The following is a 22703-nucleotide window of genomic DNA, read 5'->3' as shown; positions in this document are numbered from 1 at the left end:
AAAAAAAAAAAAAAGAAAGAAAGGAGAGAGTGAAGTGTCTGACCCCCGCACGGGGGAATGTTGGTCCCCCCAAAAAAAGGCCCCAGGGAGCCCCAAAGTGGCTCTGCCCGCAGCGGCGCCGGCCTGGGGGCAGCAATGCAGCATGGCCCCCGCGCGAGGTGGGTGTGTTGGGGGGGAGCACGGGGGACGGACGGTTCGAAGCCTGGTCCCGTGGCCCTGCCCCGATGCAGCCCCCAACTGCGGAGCAACGCTGCAGTAGGAGTTTTGGGGTGGTTTTTTTTAAGTGAATCCCCCAAATAAAATTAATCCCCCCCCCCTTCTTAGCACTCCCCCCAGGGAAAGCTGGGGAGCAAGAAGCGATTACAGGACTGGGGGGGGGGCGATGGCTTGGGCCGGGGGCAACCCCGGGCGCGGGCTGCCAGCCGTAACGCTGCACAGACCCTCGGGCCGGGCCCCACGGGCGCTTTGCCCGGAGCGAAGCCCGGAGCCAGGGAAGCAGCCGGGCGAGCACGGAAAGCTCCTGGTGCCACCGGCGCGGCGAGCGCGTCCCTTCCCCGTGCCAGCGCAGGGCTCGCCGGAGGAGCCCTCCACGTCGGGGGGGTCCGAGCCCCGGCCGAGGGCAGCGTCCGCCTGGGATGGGGGGATGCTCCGGATCCCGACGTCGCGGGGAAGCGGTTGACGGCCGAGAGGAGTCGGAGAGCGGCTGGCTCCGGCTTCCAGCCTCCGGCAGGGCGGAGGACGGGACGGGGATGGACGAGGGCGCCTGTCCCTCGCGCCCGGCTCTGCCGAGCTCTCCGGGGATGCCGAACGGATGGAGACAGGGAAGGGGGGGGGGGAAATTGGGCATCGAGTGGCTCAGTCTTGCAAGAGGTGGACGAAGCTGGCTGGAAAGACACCGGTGCGGGAACCGTCGCCCTCGATGAAGCCGACCTGGAGGTGCGGAGAGGGGTGTCAGCGAGGGTCCCGTCTTGGAGGAACGGGGCAGAAAATGGGGATTCGGGGGGGGGGGGGCACGCTCACCCAGCTCTGCTCGTCCTCCTCCCGCGTCACCACGATCACCTCGCCCTTGGAGAAGGTCAGCTCCCGGGCTCTGTCACCCTTGCAGTCGGCCACCGCCTTCACCCGCTTCGGCCGCCCCTTGGCCTGCCCCAGCACGGCGATGGGCGAGGAGGGTGAGGGACGCGCTGCCCGGGCCGCTCCATCCCGGCCCGGCTGGCCGGGGGGCTGCCCGGCCGCGGGGGGGGGGGGGGAGATGGAGGAGCCTCTGCCCATCCCAGGGAACCTCCCCTCCGAGACCCCCCCCAAGTCGTGACACCTACCGGAGCGAAGCGCCTGGGCATGGGCACCGGGGGCGCCTTGCTCAGAGCGGGGTCCTCGGCGCAGCCGGGGCTCTGCAGGGCGACGGCCGCGCCGGGTTTGCCCGCCGTGCCGCCGATGCGCCGGTATGAGCGGGTGCTCTCCGAGCTGCCGGGGACCAACAGAGACAGCGTAAAAAAAACAGCAAAAAAAAAAAAAAATCAGCCGTCCCGCTCCGTGCGGTCGGGGCCCCCGATGGGACCCAAAGGACCAGGCCGTCGCTCCCAACTGCGGCCCCGAGCGGATGCTGATAGAGAAGGTCGCCCACGGGCTGCCCCAGGCTGTCCCCTTTCCCAGCCACCACCGGCCCTGTCCTCCCTCAACCTAACCAATCCAATTTCCCAAAAAAAAGGGGGGGGGGAAATAATAATTTCCAGGCAGTCCCAGTCCTGGTGTCTCCCCCTAACTGATCCTAGTCTCCTGGGACAACCCAGTGCCCCCAAGGCTGCCCCTTGCCCACTCCTGCACCCACCCAGGGCCACCATCAAGCCCCTGAGCAGACTGCAGGTCGGGGACGCTTTTGCTCCGTGACCACTGGGGACAACTTGAGGTTCCTCATGGCCCGTGGGAGACCAGCAGGACCCGAAGCTGACCTGCCAGCCCCATGCTTAGGGAGCCATCACCATGCAACCCCCGCCCAGCACATCCCACCAGCACCCGACCGGGCTCGGGGTCCCCACCTGAACTTCACGGGGGTCATCTGCACCCCATCCGGCGGCTGCCCGGGGGGCTGGCCGGGCTCCGACGCCCTCCGCGTGCCGCCGCTCTCCGTCTCCGAGCGGGTCTCCCAGTACGCCGCGCGCCGGGTCTCCGCGGGGCTGCGGGACGTGGCGGCCGGGTGGCTGGCGGCGCCGTCCAGGGTGCCCGGGGCGCTGGAGGAGGAGAGGCTGCGGGGCGCCGGCACCTCCGCCGGGCCGGGGAACTGCGGCTCCGAGGCTTGCCGGGGAAGCTCGGGGCGCTCTGGGGAAGGGAGAGCGTGGAGACAGGGGGGAAGAGGGGAGGGGGCCGCGTTGCCCAACCATGATGGTGGTAAAAATAATAAATAAATAAATAAATAAATAAATAAAAATGCCAGTTTGCACTGGGGCGATGCTGGAGCAAAAACCATCCTCCAGCCCTAGCCCATCTCTGCTCCTCCCCGGACCCCTCCAACCCCAAATACCCGGACGGGAGCAGTCCCGAGAGCCCCGTGCCGGGCGAACGCCCCCTCCCTGAGCCAGGACCCAGCTCACCCGTGGGGCTCTGGGCGGCTCGGGGCCGGGGGCCGCCCCGCGCGGGGTTTTTGACGGGCAGCGGCGGGGGGAGCTCCTCGCTGTGCGAGCGCCGGGGCGCGGGCCGCGAGGGCACCAGGATGGTCTCGTAGGTCTTGTTGGTGATGTCCATGCCCACGCAGCTCCAGCGGGTCTGGGGGCAGGTGGCGGGCGGGGGGCTCGCGGCCAGGGGCGACGTGCCTTTGAAGGAGCGCTGCAGGGGGCTCACCTGCGGGGCGCACACCCGGCTCCAGAGCTGCCCCCCACTGCCAGCACCCCCCCACCCAGGCCGCCCCAGGGCATCCACGCTCCCCATCCCCCCAGCATCCCTACAGCCTCCTGCCCGTCCCCGGGGACGGCCGCTCCCCGCGGTACCTTTTCCTCCAGCTCGTCCTCGCTGTCGTAGGTGTATTCCTGGGGGGGGTCCCAGTCGAAGTCCACGTGCACCTGCAGGGAGAGCTTCCCCGCCTGCGCCTGCTCCAGCTGCGGCACGGCACGGCACGGGGCTCAGCGGCACGAGCCGGGCGCTTCCCGGCGCCGCCGCCCCCAGCCCGGAGCGGGTCTCCCGCATCACCTACCAGCTCTTCGCACTCGGCGTGTCTGAGCCTCCTCGCCACGTCCAAGGCCGTCTCGCCCGCGGCGTTCACTGCGCGAGGGAGGCGCGAAAGGCGCCGGGTCCGGGTTACCGGCCTCGGACGCCTGCCCCCCTCGCCCCCGGGAAGGGCGCGTGCCCAAAGCCCGGCCCCCGGCCCCCCGGGCGACGCGGCCGGCCCCCGGTGCCCGTACCCGCCGTGCAGGCGGCTTTGCCTTTCAGGAGCAGCTTGAGGCAGTTGGGCTGGTTGTAGAGCGCGCCGTAGTGCAGAGCCGTGTTTCCATCCTGGGTCGCTCGGTCCAGCGTCCCCCTGCGCCGAGCCACCGGGAGGAAAGTCAAGGCCGGGAGCGGCGGCAGAGCGCAGCCCCGTGCCAGCACCGCTTCCCAGCCCCACGCACCCGTTCTGGATGATGAAGTCCACCAGCGGAAGGGAAGAGCGGTCCACATACCGCACGGCCACGTGCAGCGGCAGCTCGCCCTGCTCCTGCGGCGAGAGGGGAGCCGGGCTCGGCCGAGGATGCTCGCCGCCCCGCGCCACCAAGGGGAGGCTTTTGCCAGGAGGCCGGGAAAGCCCCGTGGCGCAGGAGAGGAGGAAAAGCCACTGATTTTGCTAGCAGGAGCGAGCGGGATACCAGGCAGGACTTACCTGGCCCTCGGGGCTAACCAGGGGCTTGGCCAAATCGTGTCCTTCTGCGAAGGCTTGGAGCAGGGCCAGGAGGTCCCTGGTGCGAATGGCTTCCCAGAGGCGGTGCGGGTCGTCCCGGCCGCCTTTCTGCACGTACCGCCGCTCCATGTACTTGGCCACGATGTACTCCTTCCGGGCGCTCCTGCGGGAAAAGGGGGGGGACAAGGTCGGCGCGCCCCGGGCCGGAGCGGGGGCCACGGCGCCCAGCCGGCTCTTCACCCGGCGACAGCAGCAGGCACCTCCTGCTCTGCCTCGGGATCGGAGGACGGGAACCGCCGAGGAAGGTGCAGATTCCCCCGCCACGTCCCACCGCCGGGCTGCGGGGACGGGGGCAAATGCGGCACGGCTGCTCGCCACCGTTGCAGCCCAGCGCACGAGGAGGAAGAGGAGGCAGCTCGGCCAGAGGGCGCTTGAGGCTCCAAACGCAAGACGTCGCCCTGACACCTCCGGGCCCCCGCGGCCGACTCACATGTCGCTGCCGGCCGACGGTTTGGGGCTGTCCTGCGCGGGCAGCGTGGCCTCCATGATCTCGTTGAAGCGGGCGTTTCCGATGCTGACGGCCAGCTGGGGCAAGGCAGGGGCAGGGGGAAGAGGGGCCGTGAGCGGAGAGGGGCCGACGAGCCCGGGACGCGGCCCGGCTGCGTTGCACCCCGTGCGGCGATTTGCAAACCCTCATCTCGCGGCCCCAAGGGAGGGGAAAAGCCGAGGGCGCATTTGCTCGCCGGCAGCTTTCCTTGTACCGGCCCGGAGGCACCAGCGCCCTCCCAGATCGTCATCTTCCTCCCCAGGGAGGGGAAGTTTGTTTTAACAGGGGAACTGATGTCCCCCCCACTTTAGCAAACTGCTTCCCAAAGCTCCCGCCTGCCTTCCTACTCCACAGGCTGCTACAGCGGGAGGGAAACTGAGGCAAGACGCTGGGGAAGGATTTCGAGCACTGACGGGATCCAAACCCTGGGGCAGAGCCGAGGGAGGAGGGTTGAAACCTGCACCCTGGGAGGGTTTGGAGCCACAGCGAGCCCAAAAGACAGAGCAGAAGGCGATTCCCCACGGACGCGAGAGCCCCGGGCGCGGGGAGCCGCTTACCAGCAGTTCGGAGGTGCTGAGGACGTCCAGGGTGAGGGACTGGATGCGGGAGTAATGCACGCCCAGCTCGCGGTGGATGCCGGAGCACTCGATGCACGTCAGGATGCCCAGGTTGGTGGAGAGCCACGTGGGGTCTGCGGGAAGCGGCGCGAGGGCTCAGCACCGCCCCCCACCGCCCTGCCCTCGCTGCCCCCATCCCCGCGCCCGCCGGGGAAAGCGGCGGAGCCCCGGGGACGCTCTCGGTGCGCAGCATCCTGGCAGCCGGATTTTGCAGCGACCCTCTCCGAGCACCGGCTCCGCGGTGCTTTGCCGCCGTGCCCGTGCCCCTTCCCCGTCTCCCTCCCGGAGGGTCCCAAGCCCCGACCTACCCGGGGCCCCGCAGTCGCAACACTGCTTGTTTCCCGGCATGTTCTTCACCTCGCTAATAACCAGCTTGGTGAGCTCCTGCAAGCCGCCGTCCGCCGCGCCGCCGGCCGCGGCCGCGCCGCCGTTGGGCTCGCCCCTGAAGGCGTTGCTCAGCGCTTCGTCCTTGCTGTTCTGCAGCACGGAGACCCAGCTGGGCAGCGGGGAGCGGGGGGGTCAGGCGGCCCCCGCGCCCAGCCGGCCGGCCCTCTGCTCCGAGGAGTCTCCCCGAGCGCGCGGACGGGGAAGGGATGAGGTTTGCCCGGCCGCGGTGGGCAGAGCCCACAGCGGGATCTGCGTCTCCCGCGTCCCAGGCGGCTGCTTCGGGGGTGCAGAGGGGGGGGGGATTCGCACGGTGCCTTCGCGCGCCCTCCCCACGGCGCGGGGCGGGCACGGGCCGCACCACTTACACAACGCACTCCTGCTCATCCTCCGCTTGGAAGTGATACGTCCTGTTGTCTGCAGGGAGGAGGAGGAGGAGGGGAGAAAAAGGTGAGGGGGAGATTCAGGCTAGCCCACGACAAGCAGGGGCTCAAACTGCTCCAAAGAGCTGCATTAGAAAATAAATAAAAAATCACTGCGTGTCACTCTTCGTCAGGAGATCCTTGCCCCACGCTTTCTTTCAGGTCACAAATGTCTTGACCTTGATAGATCCCACCCTGCTCCTCGCAAGGATTTGTCCTTCCTCCGCAAAAGCAGCCCGAGAGACGCCCGGAGGCGGATTAAAAGGGCAAAGTGTGCCGAGGCACCTTGGCAGAGCTGGCAGAGGGCCACCGGGAGCCGGGAAAACCCGCTCGGGCTAGTTTCGAGAAAAACTTCCTTTGAAAAGGGAGCCTACACCTCCAGCTCAGCCGCCTCCAGATCCAACGCGCCCGCCCCCCGCCGCCTCCGGAGCGTCAGTCGGGGCAGCTGCCCCGGGATAACTCCCGGCCGGCCGGCCGGCGGCTCGGCGAGAGGGGAGACCAAGCGGCACGCACCCCGCCGGTGTCTCCCTCCCCGTCACTCACGGGTCACCAGGTCGAAGCACTTCTTCTCCTCGGCGTGGGGCCGCACTTGGCAGGTCAGGAGGTTCAGCTTGACGGGGGGACGGTTTATCTGCAAGGAGCAAGGACAGAGACAGGTGAAAGACCGGGATAAGAAGTGGTGCGGGTCACTGCTGTTTAAACGCGCCCGTTGATGAGCATTGCCAACCACGTATCTCCTACAGCAGCCACCCCTCCAGCAGGAGGGCAACCAGCGCCAGATGCTGCCTCCGGCTGTAGCTCCCTTTGGGGTAACTGCGAGTCAGGTGGTCTCGGACCGTCTGCACGCTCCCTTTGCGAGGGATCCAAGCAGGAAACGTCTCCCGTTCTCCTTCCTTGCTGCGATTTGGGCCCTCCACCCCCAGAGGGCAGCAGCTCCCTCCAGAATCGCCTCGTCCCCTTTGGCCTAGTCTGGAACCTCAACGTCCATCTCCTTGTCCTTGCCAAAAACGCCTCTTACTCGCCACCTTCTCACGTCAACACATAGCAAACACTGGGGACGAGAGACACGAGCGGGGCGCTCCCCATGTGGCATTTCCAGCCATAACGGTGCTCAGGCACTGTTGACCCCCTTTTTTCTAAGGTGAGATTTCAAGTCAGCGCGGGCAAAACTAAACCTGATATCAAACAACAGCAACACTCAAAGGACATATTCAAGGACCAGATGGGCCCTACAGAAAAGTCTACTCAATCTAGTCTTGTAGTACTTGGAAGTCACACTCTAGTGGCTTGTTTTCCTGCCGAGACCCACGGGGTGTAGATGGGACTTTCAGGCTAAAGGAAAGACCCTCTGAAAGACAGGAAGGAGTGGAGGCCTCTGGGTCACATTCCCAAAGGACACATGAGAAACTGAGTACCTGGAAGGTTTGAAAAGACTTTGGCCAGGGCCTGCATAAACCCCTCCCATATCCAGCAGGAGAGACTGTACAAACCAGGTTCTCAAGTTTGGCACGAGCAGTGTGCAAATGTGTGCCCCGTGCACCAGACGAGGGTCTGCACATGAGCAGTGTCTGACGGCAGATCGCTCTTTGAGGACAACCTCACGAGTGAAGCCCCTCACTGCTTACCGTGCTGTGGGAGATGGTGAGACACCCATACTTCACGCCACACTTCCTCTTCTGCCACACTTTCCGAATGCTGAGCAGGAGAAGGAAGAGGAGTGAGGAATCATTGCACAGCCCTAATTGCCTACATCCCTCCATCCCCCTAAATCACAGACGCTCCCACTGGGCACAGAAGTCCTCTACAGAGGCTGACTGCTCTCTGGATGCTCCCTGTAACTCACAGGGCATAAAATGTCCTACTACGCTTGTTGTCTTTGGGTCACGCTAGCTTCACACACTGCCAAAACGGCGTCATGAATCTCGTAGCCTGGCTTTATAGCAGAGCCCGTAACCACGTGCTCCAAGCCTGGTGAGCCAGGGCTCATTTCCAAGAGGTGCTTTGAGAAGGTGAAGACCTTTTGAACTCCAAGGGCTTTATTTTTTCATCCTGATGCTTCCCTTCGGGATCTATTTCCTCTCCACACACCAGAAACAAGGCATTTCTTCCTTTCCTATCAGCCTCACAGTGCACAGCTCTTCCGAGTGAACCTGATGCTGAGTTGCTATTCCTGGAGACACACATCCAAGAAGCAGCTCCTTGAAGCCCCTCAGTTCCACCTCCACAACATCCTCCTCCCCCAGCAGCAGGGGGAGGGATCCCTGACCATCAACTCCCCTCATCTAAGATCTCAGCTCTCCTCCAGGCTAGGCAAAATTGCATTATCCAAGAGTTCGTACGTGTATAACACCAGAAAGGACTAAATGCAACTGAAGGCCTGTACAGTAAGGAGTAAAGGCCTCACCCAAACATTTCTGCCTCAGGGTCTCCCAATTCTAGTTGCTCTGTAGTCTCCCCTGAGCAGGGCACTCTCTTAGCCCACAGCAAGGCCAGGATGGTGTCAGGGAGGGTCTCAGGGTAAGTTATACTCGTCCTCACCCATCACTCTTCTTGTACAGAAATCCCGACTTCTCCGTCCCATACTGCTTGTTCCCTTGGTGCTGGTGGATGCTGTAGCCACTGCCAGAATTCTTCCTGCTCAGGTTTTCCTGAGCTCACCAGGAAAAAAAAAAAAAAAGCATTAAAAGAAATGAGCGGAGCAGTTGTGGTGTCTGTGGCAGGGTGACCTAGTCCTCGGGGACACTGCCAGTGCATGAGCAACGTACCCACCAGGACAGGGGAGCTCCTGCAGCCCTCAGCTCCCCTCCCAGCCTCCCCCAGGCCTCCTGCTCTCTGCCAGCTCCTGCGGATGTCCCCCTTGATCCCCAGCTTCCCGTTCCCTGCTCTCCTTGTCCCCAGGCTACACCTTCGCACACTTCTCCTTACCTCCCCGCACCCCATGACCCTCCTTCTCACGTCTGTACGGGCTGGTCCTGTATCATCCCTTGGCCTCACCTCTTTGCTCTCCAGCTGCAGGATGCTCCGGAGGGAATCGCGTGTCTGCGTGAGCTGTTTCACCTCCTCCTCCTGGGCTTGGTGGAGCTGGAAAGAGAAGCAGCTACTGTCACTGCTGTGCTGAACACGTGCACTCTCAGCACCACAGGCTGGCACAGGGGGCTGAGGGGCAAGGCACAAGAGGGACATACGCCATCTCAGCAGTTGTGTCCGAGTGGAGCTGGACAGGAGGATGGGGAGACTTACTGTGTGGAGGGACACAGCGAGCTTCTCAATGAAGGGGTAGAGGTTCTGGGCAGCTTTCCAGCCATCTTGGAAGAAACTAGGCATTTATTTCAATCAATTAAGAAAAGATGCAAATGGGGAGCACGGAGAAAGAGAGCTTATTTAGAGAAAACGTGACATGAGATGTGAGCAACCTCCCAGGAAGCTGCTCTTGCTCTGTGCCTCCCCTGCTAGTGGGATCTAGGGAGATACTGCTGAAGGCTGAGTCTAGCCTAAGAGGTCAGGACACTCCAAACGTTTGGGGTATTTGGGACATAGGAGTAGCCTTGTGTTAAGTACAAGCTCATCTCTCATCTCGTTAGGAACCATCCCTGCTAGAGGCTGGATCCCCAGGGGCCCTGTGGCCCAACCCCAACCAAGGACATGCCCTTGGCCAATGCAACTGCTTCCTCCTTGCCCCGGTTTCCTCAGCTGTGAAACAGAAGAAGTGACCCAACGCCCACACGCTGGACGAGGCTCACTAGGTGCAGCAGGAAAGGAGCAGGGACATTAATGCTCGTTCAGAGCACACTTGTTAGGAGCTCTACAGTTAACGGAGGAGTTGCTCAGCTTATTTCATCCTTGGAAATCTGTCAAGCAACCAAATCACTGGATACATATCCCAGGCCAGACCCCTTCCCCATAACCCCAGCAGCCACATTTATAGCTCCTCAAGTCAAAGCATGTTCCCACTCCCTAGATATAACTGGACGATGATGTGCATTGCTGAGCCCCAGCCCAGCACCATCCCAGACAGTGCAGCCTGAACACCAACAGCTTGAAAGAGAAGGACAGAACGAGGAAGGTGCCCCCAGCCCAGGTCCATCTCCATCGGCCCACGAGCGCGGCCAGCGGTGCCGCGCGGCCCCGGGGCCGAGCCAGCCCACCTCGGCTCACCGGCGAGCGGCACCTACTTGTGCTGAGCGTGGAAAAACTTGATGAGGCTCTGCAGGAAATCTGGTCCTTGCTTCATCTGACTCTCGCTGGCTTTCAGCAGGTACTGGAGAGGGAGAAGGCACACGGATTAGGGAGTTAAAGCAAGGACTAGCTAAAAACCCCCAAGAGAAAGAGCAAGATGGGTGAAGCGGTTCAGAAACTGGGATTTCTTGCTTCCAGCAGGCAGCACTTCGAATTTACAGTCCATCAGAGGCTGGAAACGGCAATGCCGTGACGGACCTGGTTGGAAAACCCCGAATTCATCATACGCAAGCATTGAGCAGGTCCAGCCACCAACTTAAATCTGCTCAAGGGCGAGGGGAGAGCTGACACCAGTGCAAAGCTTGCCCTGCGCTTGCCTCCTTTCCCTGTGCGGGGAGGAAGGTTAAAACTGTAGCTCACTTTCAAGGGGCCACGGCACTATGCAGGATTTGAAGTCAGCTTGCTGGGGATGACCCTCAGAAAACCTGGATTTGGAAGTCCTCCAAGCCTTGAAAAGTTCAAGGGCCAAGGCAGGCCCCTGGGGTTACCAACGGAGCATGCTTCTCTCACTGCTTATTACTTCTGGAGTTAATAAATAACCCCAACCCAGCTCAGCTGAAGAAAAAAAAATAATCCAAATATTTTTAAGACGTGACCCCTTTGCTCCTAAAATCGTATCTCAAGTAGAGAGCGCCTGCAAAGCATCAACCCAGGAGGTCTGCGGTCCTCCCCAGGGATGTCCTGGGGGACGAGGGCGCACAGCGTTTCAGCGTTATAAACCAAACCGATCAATCAACCACAGGCGGGGTGGGGGGAAACACACACAAAACCCAACCCACACCCAAAACTTTCTGGTCATGCGAGCAAAAAGCAAAGAAAAGCAAAAAGAAATTTCCCTTCGCAGGCTCATCTCCAGGCTCGCGCAGCTGTCAAATTGCCCAGGAGGTAAAATTTCCTCTCCTCCGCTGCGCTCTCTCCCAGGAATTGCAACCGGGAGGCGAGCGGAGGGGGAGGCGGATGACCCGCCAGCCCTCCTCCAGCTGCGGAGGGCTCCGGGGCCTTTCCACGGCGAGGAAACCCACGGGGGCCGTGGGAGGACAGCCCGGCCCGGCCCCGGGTGGGTTTGCTCATGGCAGGACACGAATAGAGCGCAGGGAGAACAAAAAAAAACCCCTCACCCCAGCGCAACCCGGGTGCCTGCTCTGGCACCGAGGATACCCACAGATGCCATGGACCAAAATCCGGTTGCAGCAGTTTGCAGGATGCTGCCCAGAGCCAGTGGGTCTTTTGTATCCCCAAAAAAGGGGGAAATTTTCCCGTTTTGCTGGAAATCCCTGGGATGGAGCCTGCTGACCCCCATGTGTCTGTGCACGGCCACAGCTCGGCTGCTCCAGGCGGGTTCCTGAGCTGGCTGGGGAGCGGGATGGACAAGGCACTCGGTGGCATTTCCAGCAGCACAGCGCTAGGGTGAAACGTGGCAGAGGAAGCAGGCAGGGGTGGGGGTTAAGGCGGCTTTTTCTCTGAAATCCCGTGTGCACGGGCAGCCAGGGGCACAGGAGCACGCGGCGGGGAGCAGCCCTTCATGGAGACGTCTCCCGGGCAGCCAAGCAGGACTCCACCGATGGGGAAAGGAGAGGATTTCTGGTTCTCTTGTTCCCTGCCAGCAGCACAGCTGCAGAAGCATGCCAAGAAGCTGGATAAATGTGCCGAGAGCTGGGAGAAAGGGCAGCCCAGCACGGGGAGGGGGATGCGCCAAGCAGGACTGCGAGGCAGGAGTGGGAGAGGAAGCAGGAATAACGCTCACGCAGGGAGTTCCCGCTGCGGCACGGCCAGAGACGGAGCAGGACTCCCGGGTCCCTGCCCGGGCTCCAAATCTGACTCCTTGGGAGGGGCGTGCGGTTTGGCCACATCTCCGCTCGGGGCCTCAGTTTCCCCCACCCAGACTCAGCCCTCTGGGCCCAGGGGTCTATTAACCTGCTCCATGCAGCCAGCAGCTGCAAAGCCGGAGAGACTTCCAACCTGGAGACCTGGGGTTGGACCAACCCTGAGCAAAGTCCCAGCCAGAAAGGACTACGGATGCCCGGCTCCCGCGGGACTTCCCTGCTGCCGAGGCTGTGGCAGGGCCCGAGGGAGAAGGAGGTGGCAGGAGAGTCCCAGCTCTCGGACATCCCAGCTGGAGCAGGGGAAACCTCCCAGCGCTGCAGCAGATGGGGGTCCAGCCACCTCCATCCCCCTCAGTACCGACCTCGGGGAGAAACCGGACCGTGTCCCCGCCTCAGGAGCCACAGGGAGTGATGGATATCACGCGCGGATACGCCCGCGTGCGCGAACCCCAGCGCCTGGGCGATCCGCGTCCCCGTTTGCACGCGGCCTCGTTTCGCAGGGCTGCCTGGAAGCGGGCCCCTCCCCAGCGGCGCTGCCGCCGCCGCAGCGGCCCCGTTTCCATGTGCTGTTATTTATTTAACAGTGGTGCTATTCAAAGCAATGACTCATCTGGCCGGGCCCCAGCCCCGCGCTGAGCCCCGACCCGCTGCAGCCGCGGCGGCGGCTCCTCGCCCAGCCCCAGCCTCCTCCCCTGCCCTTTGCTCCGGCTCCGGCTCCGGCTCCGGCCCCGGGGCGGCGAGAGGGGCCGACGCTGCACCCTGCACCGGGATGCGGGCGACCCTGGGCGCTTGTCCCCCTGCCCTGCATCCCTCCCAAGCCACCGAGGAGACTCCTGGATTTCTCCCTTAGCGGTAGCTAAATGGGGGGACGAGACCCTGAGCCCGGACACTGGGGGTCCCTCCTCCCCACCCCGACACGGCCCCTACCTCGCACATGTGGAGCTGGAAGAGCCGCCGCTCCTTCTGCACGTCCTCGGCCCCCTCGGCCGCGGCCGGCTCGGCCGGGGGGAGCCCCGCCAGGCGCGCTCGCTCCTTCTCCTTCTCCATCTTCCCTCTGCCGGGCGGGAGGCGAGAGGTGGGGATGGGCCCTGCTGCTGGGACGCGGATGGGGCAGCGGGTTGCGCTAGCGGAGCGGGACGAGGGAAAAGCATCTCCAGGCTCAGCTGCTTCCAGCCGGCAGGACCGGGGACGAGCGGGTTCCCGCTCGGCTCAAACACGAACCTCACGGGAAACCGGCCGCGGCCGCGGGACAAAACCCCTTTGTGCGGCGGGGGATTAGGCGCGTTTCTGCCGGAGGCAGCGGCTGACTTACACTTTGGTCTCGTAATCCTTCCAGGCCTTCTCGATCTGCTTCTTGGAGTCCTGCGGCAGGAGGAGAGCGGGGCGGGCAGCGCGGAGGGGAACGCACAGACCCCGCGGCGATGCCCCCGCCAGCTCCGTCCCTTTGCAGCCCTCCTTGCCCCTCTCCAGCGCCCGCTGCCACGTTCGCCCACGACCCGAGGGGATGCCAGGAGCGGGTCTCGCTGCTGTGCATCCCCCGGGTCCCGGTATGGGGAGGGGGGCAGCGAATCCCGCTTTCCCCGGCTGCTCCCTCCCCGGCGCCCGTGCCCGGCGGGGACTCACCAGGCGCCCGTCCTTCAGCTGCCCCTTCAGCAGGCTGTCCAGGGGGAAGGAGACGATGTTGTTCAGGTTCTGCACCTGCGCAGCGCAGAGAGGGTGCCGGGGTCACCCCGCGCAGCCGGCGTCCCCGGCGCCGCCGGCTCCACCGCTGCCCCGCCAAGGGTTAAGGAGGCTGCAGACGGGGCCGGCTCCAGGCACCACCGGGACAGGCTGCGGCTTGCCGGAGCTGGCTGCAAGATGTGCGACGCGGGGCCCTTCCCACAAACCGCACCAGCGCCGGAGCTGCCAGGAAACGAGCTGCTTCCCACCCCCCTCCCTGCTCCCTCCCCAACCCTCAGGGGGGGCAACCCTCAGCAAGGGCGGCACGGATCGCCGGGGAGGCGCCGGCCCCGCGCCGGGCATTCGAAGGCGAGAGTGGGCTCAGTGCTTGCCTTCGGCCTCAAGGAGGAAGATGGAGGAGACCGCAAAACCCCACCGCCCGGCCCCGGTTCGCCCCGTGCCGCAGCACGCAGTTTCGTGCCGCTGGGAGCAGCGGCAGCCCCCCTGCGGGACCACCCTGCCGCAGCCGGGGCTCGGCGCGGAGGCCGGGACGAGCCGCGTCCTCCTCGCGGAGCGACACCCAGCCGGAGGCAGCAGCTGCTCCGGAAAGGGGGAAGCTCCGATGCTCAGAAATTTCTTCTGGAGGCTCCCGCGGGCCAGGGGAGCGCGTGGCGCCGGCCCGGCGAGGGGACCCAAACGCAAACTCGTTCCTCGAGGCAGGGGGAAAGCGAGGGGGAAAGGCAGCGGCCGGGAGGCTCTGGCTGCCTGTTCCCACGCCTCCAGCACGGCGCTGGAACCGGTTTGACTCCTTTGCTGGGACAGTTCCCCAAAAAGCCCCGGGAAGAGCGCGCGGGGGCTCCGGCCGGGCTGGGACAACCAGGGGGAGGGAAGGCGAGAAGCAGGGAGGCCTGGACTGGGATAACTGGGAGAGGAGGACGCCAGAAGAGCCCCCGAACTGCAGGCGAACCGCAGCAAAAGCGAGCTTTGCTTTCTGGCTCGCTCCGGCAAGCGGGGCCGGGGGCCAGCGATGCCTCTTTGCGGGGCTCCGCCAGGGACCGCGGAGGCGGGATGCCCGCGCCGGATGCCTCAGGGCTTTGCCTCCGGGCGCGCACGGACCCAGCTCGCTCCGGCAACCCCTTTCCCAAGCCGGAGTTTTTCGGATCCCGTCTCGGCCCAGCCAGCCCCCCAGCAGCCCGCACCTCCCTGCGGGGCGAGCCTACGAGCCGCTGCCCTGGAAAAACCGAAACAAAAAGCTGAAACAGAAAGCTGCCCCCGGAGCAGAGCGAGGGGCCGGGAGGGGCTCCGCGGCGGGGAAGGCGCCGGCGGCGCGCGGCCTGCCTCTCCCTCCCGCCGCGTGGCTCCGCGGGGCTTTGATTCGCTTTCTTGGCGAGCGCGATCGGAGATGCAACCGATACGAGGGGGAGGAAAAAAGAAAGAAAGAAAGAAAGAGCGCAGCTCCAAGCGCACAGCAGCTCACCGCGTCCACGGCCCCGGCAGAGCTGGGAACGGGCTGCAAAACGCAGCGCGGGGGAGCGGACGAGCTTGGGGCACCGGGCAGGCACAGGGGAAGCCTAGTCCGGCCCTGCCTGGGGTGGATGGGGCAGGGGGTCTTTCCAAACTCCTGTGCACCGGAGGCACCGGGATGCTGCCCCGTGCACCGGAGGCACCGGGATGCTCTCCCCGGCGGGTCCCTCACCAGGTTCTTGAAGAGCGCGGTGACCTCGCGGGTGAAAACGGCCAGGTTGAGGAAGCCGGTGGAGAGCTCGTGGTTGTTCTGGGAGAGGTGGTTGTTGCCGAAGGTCTCCAGGGCTTCGCTGTACTGCTCCTCGTTCTCCACGTGGGCTGCGCGGCAGGGGCGCGCCGGTGAGGCCGCGCCGGCTCCGCCGAGAGCCCTCCGGCCGCGGCGGGCGCCGGCTCGCCCCGCAGCACCCCTGCCCCGGGGGAGGAGGTCCCGCCAGCTACCACCCGCCACGTCCCCGCTCCCCGCGAGCGGAGCCGCGTTCAGCCGGCCGCAGGACACGCGCTCTAAACAACCTCCTCGAAGCTCTCGATTTCCCTTCCCCCCCTCCCCCCTTTTTTTTTTAAGCTTGCAGGCCCACGGACAGGCACGGACACCGCCCGCGGAGGACGGGACCGCCGCAGGCACCGCCTGGGGACTGGGATGCCCAGCACCTCCCGAAGCGCAGCTTACTGAGCCCGGAGACGTGGATGGCTTTCACATATTTCCTTATCCTCTGGAGTATGGCTTGGTCCCCGTCCAGGCTCTGCGAAAGCACAGAAACAAAACAAAATGAGATCCTTCGCCTCGCCGCGACTCTCCCGCCGCCCCAGCTGGCCACACAGGGGCCTTTGGAAAGGCGCTTTCTCTGCCACGCAGATGTGCGGGGCAGCAGCCAAGCTCCCGGCGCTGGGAGAGCAGCCCGAGGGATCCCAGCCCGCGGAGGCACGGGCCTGGGGATGCCGGAGTCACACCATCCGGCCCATCCTCTGCCGGGCCAGCGGGTCCGGCGGCCTTCGCGCTGCCAGGCAAGGCTTCGGCTGCCCCCGGAGAGGCCGTGTGCGAGCAAGGCGGTAGCACGGGGTGACAGGCTCAGCCAGCGTCCGTGGCACGCGAATGCTTGGCAGCCGCAGCGGCGGGGCAGCATCTGTTCGAACCCAAGCAGCTTCCAGTAACCGTGGAAAATGCCTCCAGAGCGCTCACGGGAAGTGCTGAACCAGGGAAAGGAGGAAGGCTGCACCAGGGCCTTCCCACGAACATGCCAACCTGCCTCCACCGCACATCCCGGGGTCGGGCACAGCAGGAAGCCACAGGAGAGTCCAGGGCTCGATGCAGAGCCAAAAACATGGCTCACATCTTTCTAATGCCCAAAAAGCGCTTAAACCACATGGGCAGCAAATTCCAGAGGCTGGGATCGCTGCCACCTGCGGATGTGCAGGACTGTGGTTGCGAGGATCCCCCACTCCATCCCAGAGACTTCCCGCATGCAGCTGGCTCCTTCCACGCCCAGACGGACTGTCGGCACAAACCGGCTTCCCGACGCCCAGCTCTTCCCGCAGCCCCCTCCAGCAGCCGGATCCCGGTTAGGGAGAGAAAGGGCACGCGCCCCCCCTGCCCAGCCTCATTGCAAGTCCCTTCCCCGTGCATCCAACGGGGATGCGCCCGACCCGCGATTCCCCCAGACGCGGGAGCGCCGGCAAAGCGAAAACCCGCGCCATCAGGAAAGAGTTAAAGGCGGCTTGGCTGCGCCGCAGGTACCAGAGGCATGATAACAGGCTGGAAATATTTGGAGGGCGTGAACGGCAAGAAGGGCGAGGGATGAAACCGCGGAGGAATTGCAATAAAGAGCCTCTCTCTCGCTCGCCGGAGGTTTTCGGGCTGATGTCAAGGCCGATTTCCTGACGGCGAGGGCAGCCTGGCTCCGGCGCTTCTCTCCTAGGAAGCGAGAGGGTCTCCCCGCCGGCCGGCGGGCTCCAGGCAGGCTTTGATGGGGATGTGCAGCTGAGGGAGAGGCGGAAAGCGGCTGCCCCCGGCGTCCCGGTCGGCAGCCCCGCAGTGCCCGGTGAAAACACTGTTTACCCACCTGCTGCCCCGCTCCACGGGACAGCCGAGCAAAGCACCCCAAGCACCCTCGGGGCAAGCTCCGGGGCTCGACACCCTTCTCCTGGCCCTGCCAGGGCTGAGGCTGGACCCCGCGGCCCGGAGATGCGGCACCATGCCGTATCAGCTGCAAGGACATGAGGGGAGGCCGCTGGGGTCCCCCAAAGCTGCCCGCATCCCCTCGCTGCACCCAAGCCCAGCGCCCTGGAGTGGAGGCATCCGCTCGCCTCGGAGGCGGATGCAAACGTCTGGGAGAGGTGCAAGCCCTCCGGCACAGCTCTGCCCCAGGGAGGCCGCGGCATCACCGCCAGCAGCGGTCCCAGGCTAGAAAACCCGGCAAAAGTGGCCTGGCTTAACCTGGGGAAGAGGAAACTGCGGCAGGATCGGACACTTCGGCTGCATAACGGCCCCCTGCAACGAGGGGAAGGAACCGCTCTGTCCCCCACGAGGACGGGGCAGGTCGCCCTGGCTCGAGCTTGCAGCCGGAGAGGCGAAGCCGAGGGCTGGTGAGAGCTGGTCGGGGAAGGACACAGCGGGGTTGGGGGGTTTTGAGCAGCCGGGAAGGTCCCTAGCTCCGCCGGGTGGGGAAACGGAGCGGGGTCCCACTGGGAATCACGGCACGGTCCTCTCCCGCTGTTAGGGGATCCCACCGGGCCCTGGCATGTCGGCTTCCCCGTGCCTGGCTCTGGGAGGAGAAACCTCCCGCCGTTCCCCCAGCCAGGGCCGCGTGGGCTTCCCCGCCGGCTCCGCATCCCCCGCGGATGCTCAGCGGGGGCCGTTCTTCCGCCTCCCCTCCCGCCGGTCTCCTGTCCCCGGCGCCCCGCACGCTGCCACCCGGACACGAAGGGCAGCAGCGCGGATGCTGGGCGAGTTGCACTGCGACGAGGCAACCGGAGAGATCGGCTCCCAGCTCCGCTACCGAGCCCATCCGCGGCCTGTCGCGTCGTGTCGCCTAGATCCCGAACGGGGGAAATGCTTCTCCCGCCCGGATCCGGAGGCACCCAGTGCCTGCACAACGCTTCTCATGCGAACAGCACCCGGCACCGTCTGACACCATACAGCACCAGGCGCAAGCTGGACCTTTTAGCCCGCTCCAGGGAGGTCAAAATCAGGGCTCAGCACATCCCAGGACCAGAGGGGACAAGGACCATCCTCATGTTCCCCTTCCCTCCCGACTGCCCAGGGGAGGGAGAGGCAGCAGAGCCGATTCAGACCTCGGGGAGCTGCTTTGCTGCCCCGGTTTTGCAGAGGCCAATACAACCCCACCGGGGGCAGGATGGACGATGCAGCGCAGCGGGAGGAGTGGGGGATTCAAGGCCTGACTTCCAGCCCCAAAGCACATCAGTTCACAGGAAAACTCAGCTCCAAAGCCCAGCCCTGTCCCGAGCTCTTGACAGGCTCCAGGCCAAGTCACATCCCACCCAGGCCTCGGTTTCCCCTCCCCGAGCACATGCAGCAGATCCCTCCCCCCGCCGCCTCGCACGTGCCTCGCCTGCCCCCTCGCCTACCCCCCACGGGAGAGCCGTAACCCCCATGGGAAACGGCCCACGCCTCTGCCACAGCCTGGAGACCCCCCAAATTCCCCCTTCTTCCTCCTGGGAGGGAAACTGAGGCACAGCACACCTTCACACAACATCGGCATGACCAAGCTGAACAAGCCTGTGGGATCTTTATCAAATCCAGGAAAAAAAACCCCAACACACAGCTGAGGGCGGGGGGGGGGGTGTTGCTCAGCCACGATGCACGGCTCCCACCCATTTCACTTCCCTTCCGTTAGCACCTCTGCAGCCGGTGCCAGCACCCGCGGGGGCCGCTGGCCCTTCTCCCCGAGCGACGGCGGCGGGCGGGCGGGCACCGGGACGCTCCCCGCCGCGCCGTCTCGCGGCTCGGCGGACGGAGCCGAGGGGGTCCGGCGTGGCGGGGGCCGCCGGCTCCGGCACCTGGCCCCGCTCTCCCGGCGCGGCCTGGCTCTCCATCAAAGCCATTCCTTCGCTAAGAGGAGTTGGCAAAGGACGCGGGACCAGCTGGAAAGCGCCTCGATTAAAAGCAAGAGCGGGGAGAGGGGGACGGAGCTGGACCCCTGCCCTTCCTGCTGCCGGGGCTTTCGGGGGGGGGGGAAGGGGAACACTAAAAACACGGTTGGTTTTTTAATCACGGGGCAATGGCGGATACCGCATCGCAGCAGGGCTGGCTCCAGTGCGGCAACTTGATCCCAAGCTTTTCCCCAAACTGCAGAGCCAGAGCTGCCGGGCTGATGCTCTTCCCAACTCTGAGGAAAACCGAGGGGCTGGAAGCGGAACCAGTTAAAGGAGACGTTTCGTCCATCCCCGCAGGCCTCAGCCCCGCGAAAGCGGGCGCGCGGGGCCGCCCCGGGGATGCGGACGGCCACCTCGGGGATCCCCGATCGCCGGCTCGCGAGCGCTGCTGGGCGACGGAGCCCGGAAGGCACCGGCAGCCCCGCGGGACGCGACACCCCGGGGCGCACCCGGCACCCTGCCGCACCCGCCGAAGGGCGGTGCGAACGGCACGAGCCTCCCCCAGATTTTCGGGCGCTGGCTTTCTCGCGACGCCGTTGGCGGGGAAGGTGAGGGAGGCGCCGCGGCCCGGCAGCGCCCAACGAGCCCTTTCGCCAAAACGGGGCGAGAAACGGGGCGATTTGCAGCGAGTGAAGCAAACTCTCCGCCGAGCAGGGCTCGGTGGAAGCCAGGCGGCCCCACTCAGCCCGCGCCGGGCTCCGTCTGGGGGGGGCCAAGCGGAGCACAGAGGGGAACCCCAACTAGCTGAGGCCGCTGCAGGAAGAGCACCTATGGGTGCCCGAGGCACCCGCAGCCCGGCAGAAGGGCGGGGTGTGGGGGGGCGGGGGGGTGTTTCCCAGGTGGGGAGCGCAGCCCCAACCTCCCCCCTCCCCCAGGCCCCGCTCACCTCCTCCAGTGCCCCCACCGCCCCCCGGCACTTCGGCATCTTGGAGGCGAAGGCGGCGGCGGCGGCCGGGGAGCTCAGGTCCTCGCCGGTCGCGGCCAGGAACTCGGCCACGCTCATCTGCTCCGGCATGGCGCGGCGGCGGCCGCCGGGGGCTGCAGCCTGGGCAGCGAGGCGCCGCGCGGGCGCTGCAGACGGCACGGCTCGGCTCGGCTCGGCTCGGCTCGGCTCGGCGCACCGGGCCCGCCGGGCTGCGCCGGGGAGTTTCTCCCTCTGCCCGCCCGCTCGCTCGCTCGCGCCCGCCCCCCGCCGTCATGCGGGCGGGCCCCGGCGCTCCGCCGCCGGCCCGTTAAAGGCGAAGCGCCGCCGGGACCCCGGGACCCCCCGACCCGCGGAGGAGGAGGGGGGGGAGGCACCTCCGGCCGCCCGGCAGAGCGGCGAGGAGGACAAACCCCTTCGGCCTCGCCGCCCTCGCCTCGCGTGGCAGGGCCCGCTCCGCCGCCCGCGGGGTTCCCCGGTGCCTCGTGCAGCACCCCGAGCCCCCCCGCGCGATCCGGCACCCGCCGGGCAAGCGGATCCCCGGCGATGGGTGTCGACGCTCCGGGCGGAAAGGGCAGCGCGCGGCGGCCGCCGGTGCCTGCGGGCACGGCCTGGAGCTCCAGAGCAGCCGGGAGGGATCAGGACCGAGGCTGCACCACGGCTTCGCTCTGAAAAAGCCCCGCAGAGAAGTGACGTGTAAGAACCGGGAGTAACAACAGGGAGATTTCTAGGGGAAGGAAAAAGGAGAAGAAAGAACTTATCACAAATAACAGGAAAGAGAAGCAGAGAAGGGGGCCAGGGTCATGTCTCCGTTGGAGACTCTCCAGAGCTCTCGGGGTGCCGGACTCCTGATTCCCTTTCCTGCTTTTCCTTTTCCTCCCTCCTTTTCTCCTCTTGCCTGGAGTAGGGGCCAGGAAACTGCAGCTTTGTGTCCAACTAGGCAGAGCTGGGCCAAGCCTCCAGCCGAATGCAGCGCCGCCGGCACGTGCAGACCCTCCAAACCGCCCCTCTGCAGCCCGGCGGCTCCTTTCCCTCGCTGCGTCTGGAGCCTCCCAACTCCCCTGTTTCCGGGAACGACTCATGTCACGGGCATTCCCGGCCAAGGGACCCATCGCCAGCAGCTCAGGGAGACAGAATACACCCGGATATCAGAAAGAAACACCCCGCCAAGCCCCAGCGAGCGCCGGGGTGTCCTGGCCCGCGGCGCCCGCCATGCCGTGCCATTCGGGGAGGGCCGGGGTGATGCGTCGTGTGCGGTCGGTCCATCGCGGCTCTCCCTGAGCCGGCGCCTTCCCAGGAACGCGGCAGCAGCCTCGGGGCTGGGAAACGGGGCAGGAGCACGGGCCGGGGCAGCGTTTCCACTCGGGCTGTTGATCTGGGAGCAGCGAGGAGCAGCAGGAGGGAAGGGGGATGCGGAGCAAGGAAGGGCGCCGAGCTGGGAAAGGGGGACCTGGCTGCGTCGCGTCGCAGCTCGGGAAGGACGTACAGGCAGAACAAACCCCGTCGCTGCCCCTCTTCGCCCTCTGATGCTTCGTAGCTGTATTTCCCCGGGCGGTGCTGGAGGGGAGCTGCAGCTCCCACCCCGCGGTGGGGGGAGCCCCCGGCTCAGTCCTCGTCCCCACCCCTCCACCTCCCCCCGGGGGCCAGAGAGGGTCCCTCCAGGCAGGAGCAGGGGCTGGGGCATGGGCTCTCTTTCCTAGGGTGGCCCTGCCACCTCCTGGCCAGCATGGGGACTGCCAGCCGGGCCGGTGGCACCTCCACCCCCCCACCCCCCCGGGACCCGCAGCCGTCGGGGGGACGCAGGCTGGGGACAGGGACGGGCCCCCCTGCCCCATCAATCTGTGCCCCTCACTCGGCCCCGGCCTTTCCCCCTCCTCCCGGCCGGATACCATCGGACGCGCGATGCAGGGGTGGTAGCCACGGCATCACGGGGTGCCACCGAGTACCGTGGGATGTCACCGGGTGCCACGGGCCGTCGCCGGCTCTCGGTGCTGCGAGCCCTGCGGAGGGCCTGGTGCTGCTGGGGCAGCGCCCGGGAGAAGGACCCATCTCGGGCACGGCCCCACGCACGCTTCTCACCCTCCGGTCTCCAAACCCTACCCTAAAACGTAGGCACGTGAGCCTGTCTCGGAGGCCCCAGCCTCCCTGCCCTGCCGCCGGCCACCGGGCTCATCCCACGCTCGCTGTCTTAGACCCAAGGAGAGAGTCTTTGCCAGGAGCAAAACCAGCCCAGCATCTCCCCTCTCCCCCCCAAGCCCCCGCAGACACCACGAGCTTATTGTTAATAGAGGAAAACTCTCTTCGACTCAAAATTTTTATTCCATTTCATCCCTTCCTGGGCAGAAAACATCAAGTGCCACAAGTTTTTCACAATAAAACACATTCTCACCCACAACAAGCCAAACTGCAGAACAGACTCTAGGGAGGACAACTTAAATACACTCGCTTAAAAACCAAAACACCGAACAAATCCTCAACACACCGCGTCCAAAGGTGGGTCCCGTATAAATACAGTGCAATAATTACGTACGTTTTTACAATGGCTGGGACTAAAAGCACAGACCGATTTCATAGCAAATTCACAGCGGGAAGGGCTC

The 22703-nt window shown here is 65.4% G+C and overlaps 1 protein-coding gene across 2 annotated transcripts; it reads right to left on the bottom strand.

The window, feature by feature from the left end:
- Position 1: 1 nt before the first annotated feature.
- ASAP3 (ArfGAP with SH3 domain, ankyrin repeat and PH domain 3) lies at positions 2 to 20262 on the bottom strand. Of its 2 annotated transcripts, none has more exons than XM_062593865.1 (26): positions 20071 to 20262; positions 15742 to 15814; positions 15247 to 15392; positions 13515 to 13589; positions 13204 to 13253; positions 12819 to 12945; positions 10005 to 10090; positions 9073 to 9148; positions 8827 to 8913; positions 8371 to 8480; positions 7458 to 7527; positions 6376 to 6463; positions 5779 to 5827; positions 5335 to 5522; positions 4967 to 5100; positions 4353 to 4447; positions 3845 to 4025; positions 3597 to 3682; positions 3393 to 3508; positions 3185 to 3252; positions 2982 to 3089; positions 2589 to 2835; positions 2037 to 2316; positions 1320 to 1464; positions 1021 to 1143; positions 2 to 930 (listed from the first exon to the last, which is right to left on the bottom strand). In XM_062593865.1, exons 1-26 carry the CDS (start codon positions 20197 to 20199, stop codon positions 856 to 858), a joined length of 3012 nt encoding a protein of 1003 aa, XP_062449849.1. In that variant the 5' UTR covers positions 20200 to 20262; the 3' UTR covers positions 2 to 855. The 2 variants fall into 2 exon arrangements, with proteins under 2 accessions (XP_062449849.1, XP_062449851.1); XM_062593867.1 differs by having other exon boundaries at positions 2982 to 3053.
- Positions 20263 to 22703: the final 2441 nt, after the last annotated feature.

The sequence above is a fragment of the Rhea pennata genome, chromosome 23, assembly GCF_028389875.1.
Source record: "Rhea pennata isolate bPtePen1 chromosome 23, bPtePen1.pri, whole genome shotgun sequence".
Taxonomy (NCBI): Eukaryota; Metazoa; Chordata; class Aves; order Rheiformes; family Rheidae; genus Rhea; species Rhea pennata.
This window is presented reverse-complemented; position numbering and strand designations above follow the sequence as displayed.

Excerpts from the sequence above, each read along its gene's own strand:
- ASAP3 (XM_062593865.1), bottom strand. The coding sequence starts at position 20,199 with ATGCCGGAGCAGATGAGCGTGGCCGAGTTCCTGGCCGCGACCGGCGAG. Across the intron at positions 2,836-2,981 it reads AGGACGAGCTGGAGGAAAAG|GTGAGCCCCCTGCAGCGCTC; the intron begins GTACCGCGGGGA and ends TGCGCCCCGCAG. Across the intron at positions 1,144-1,319 it reads TGCCCAGGCGCTTCGCTCCG|GCCAAGGGGCGGCCGAAGCG; the intron begins GTAGGTGTCACG and ends GTGCTGGGGCAG.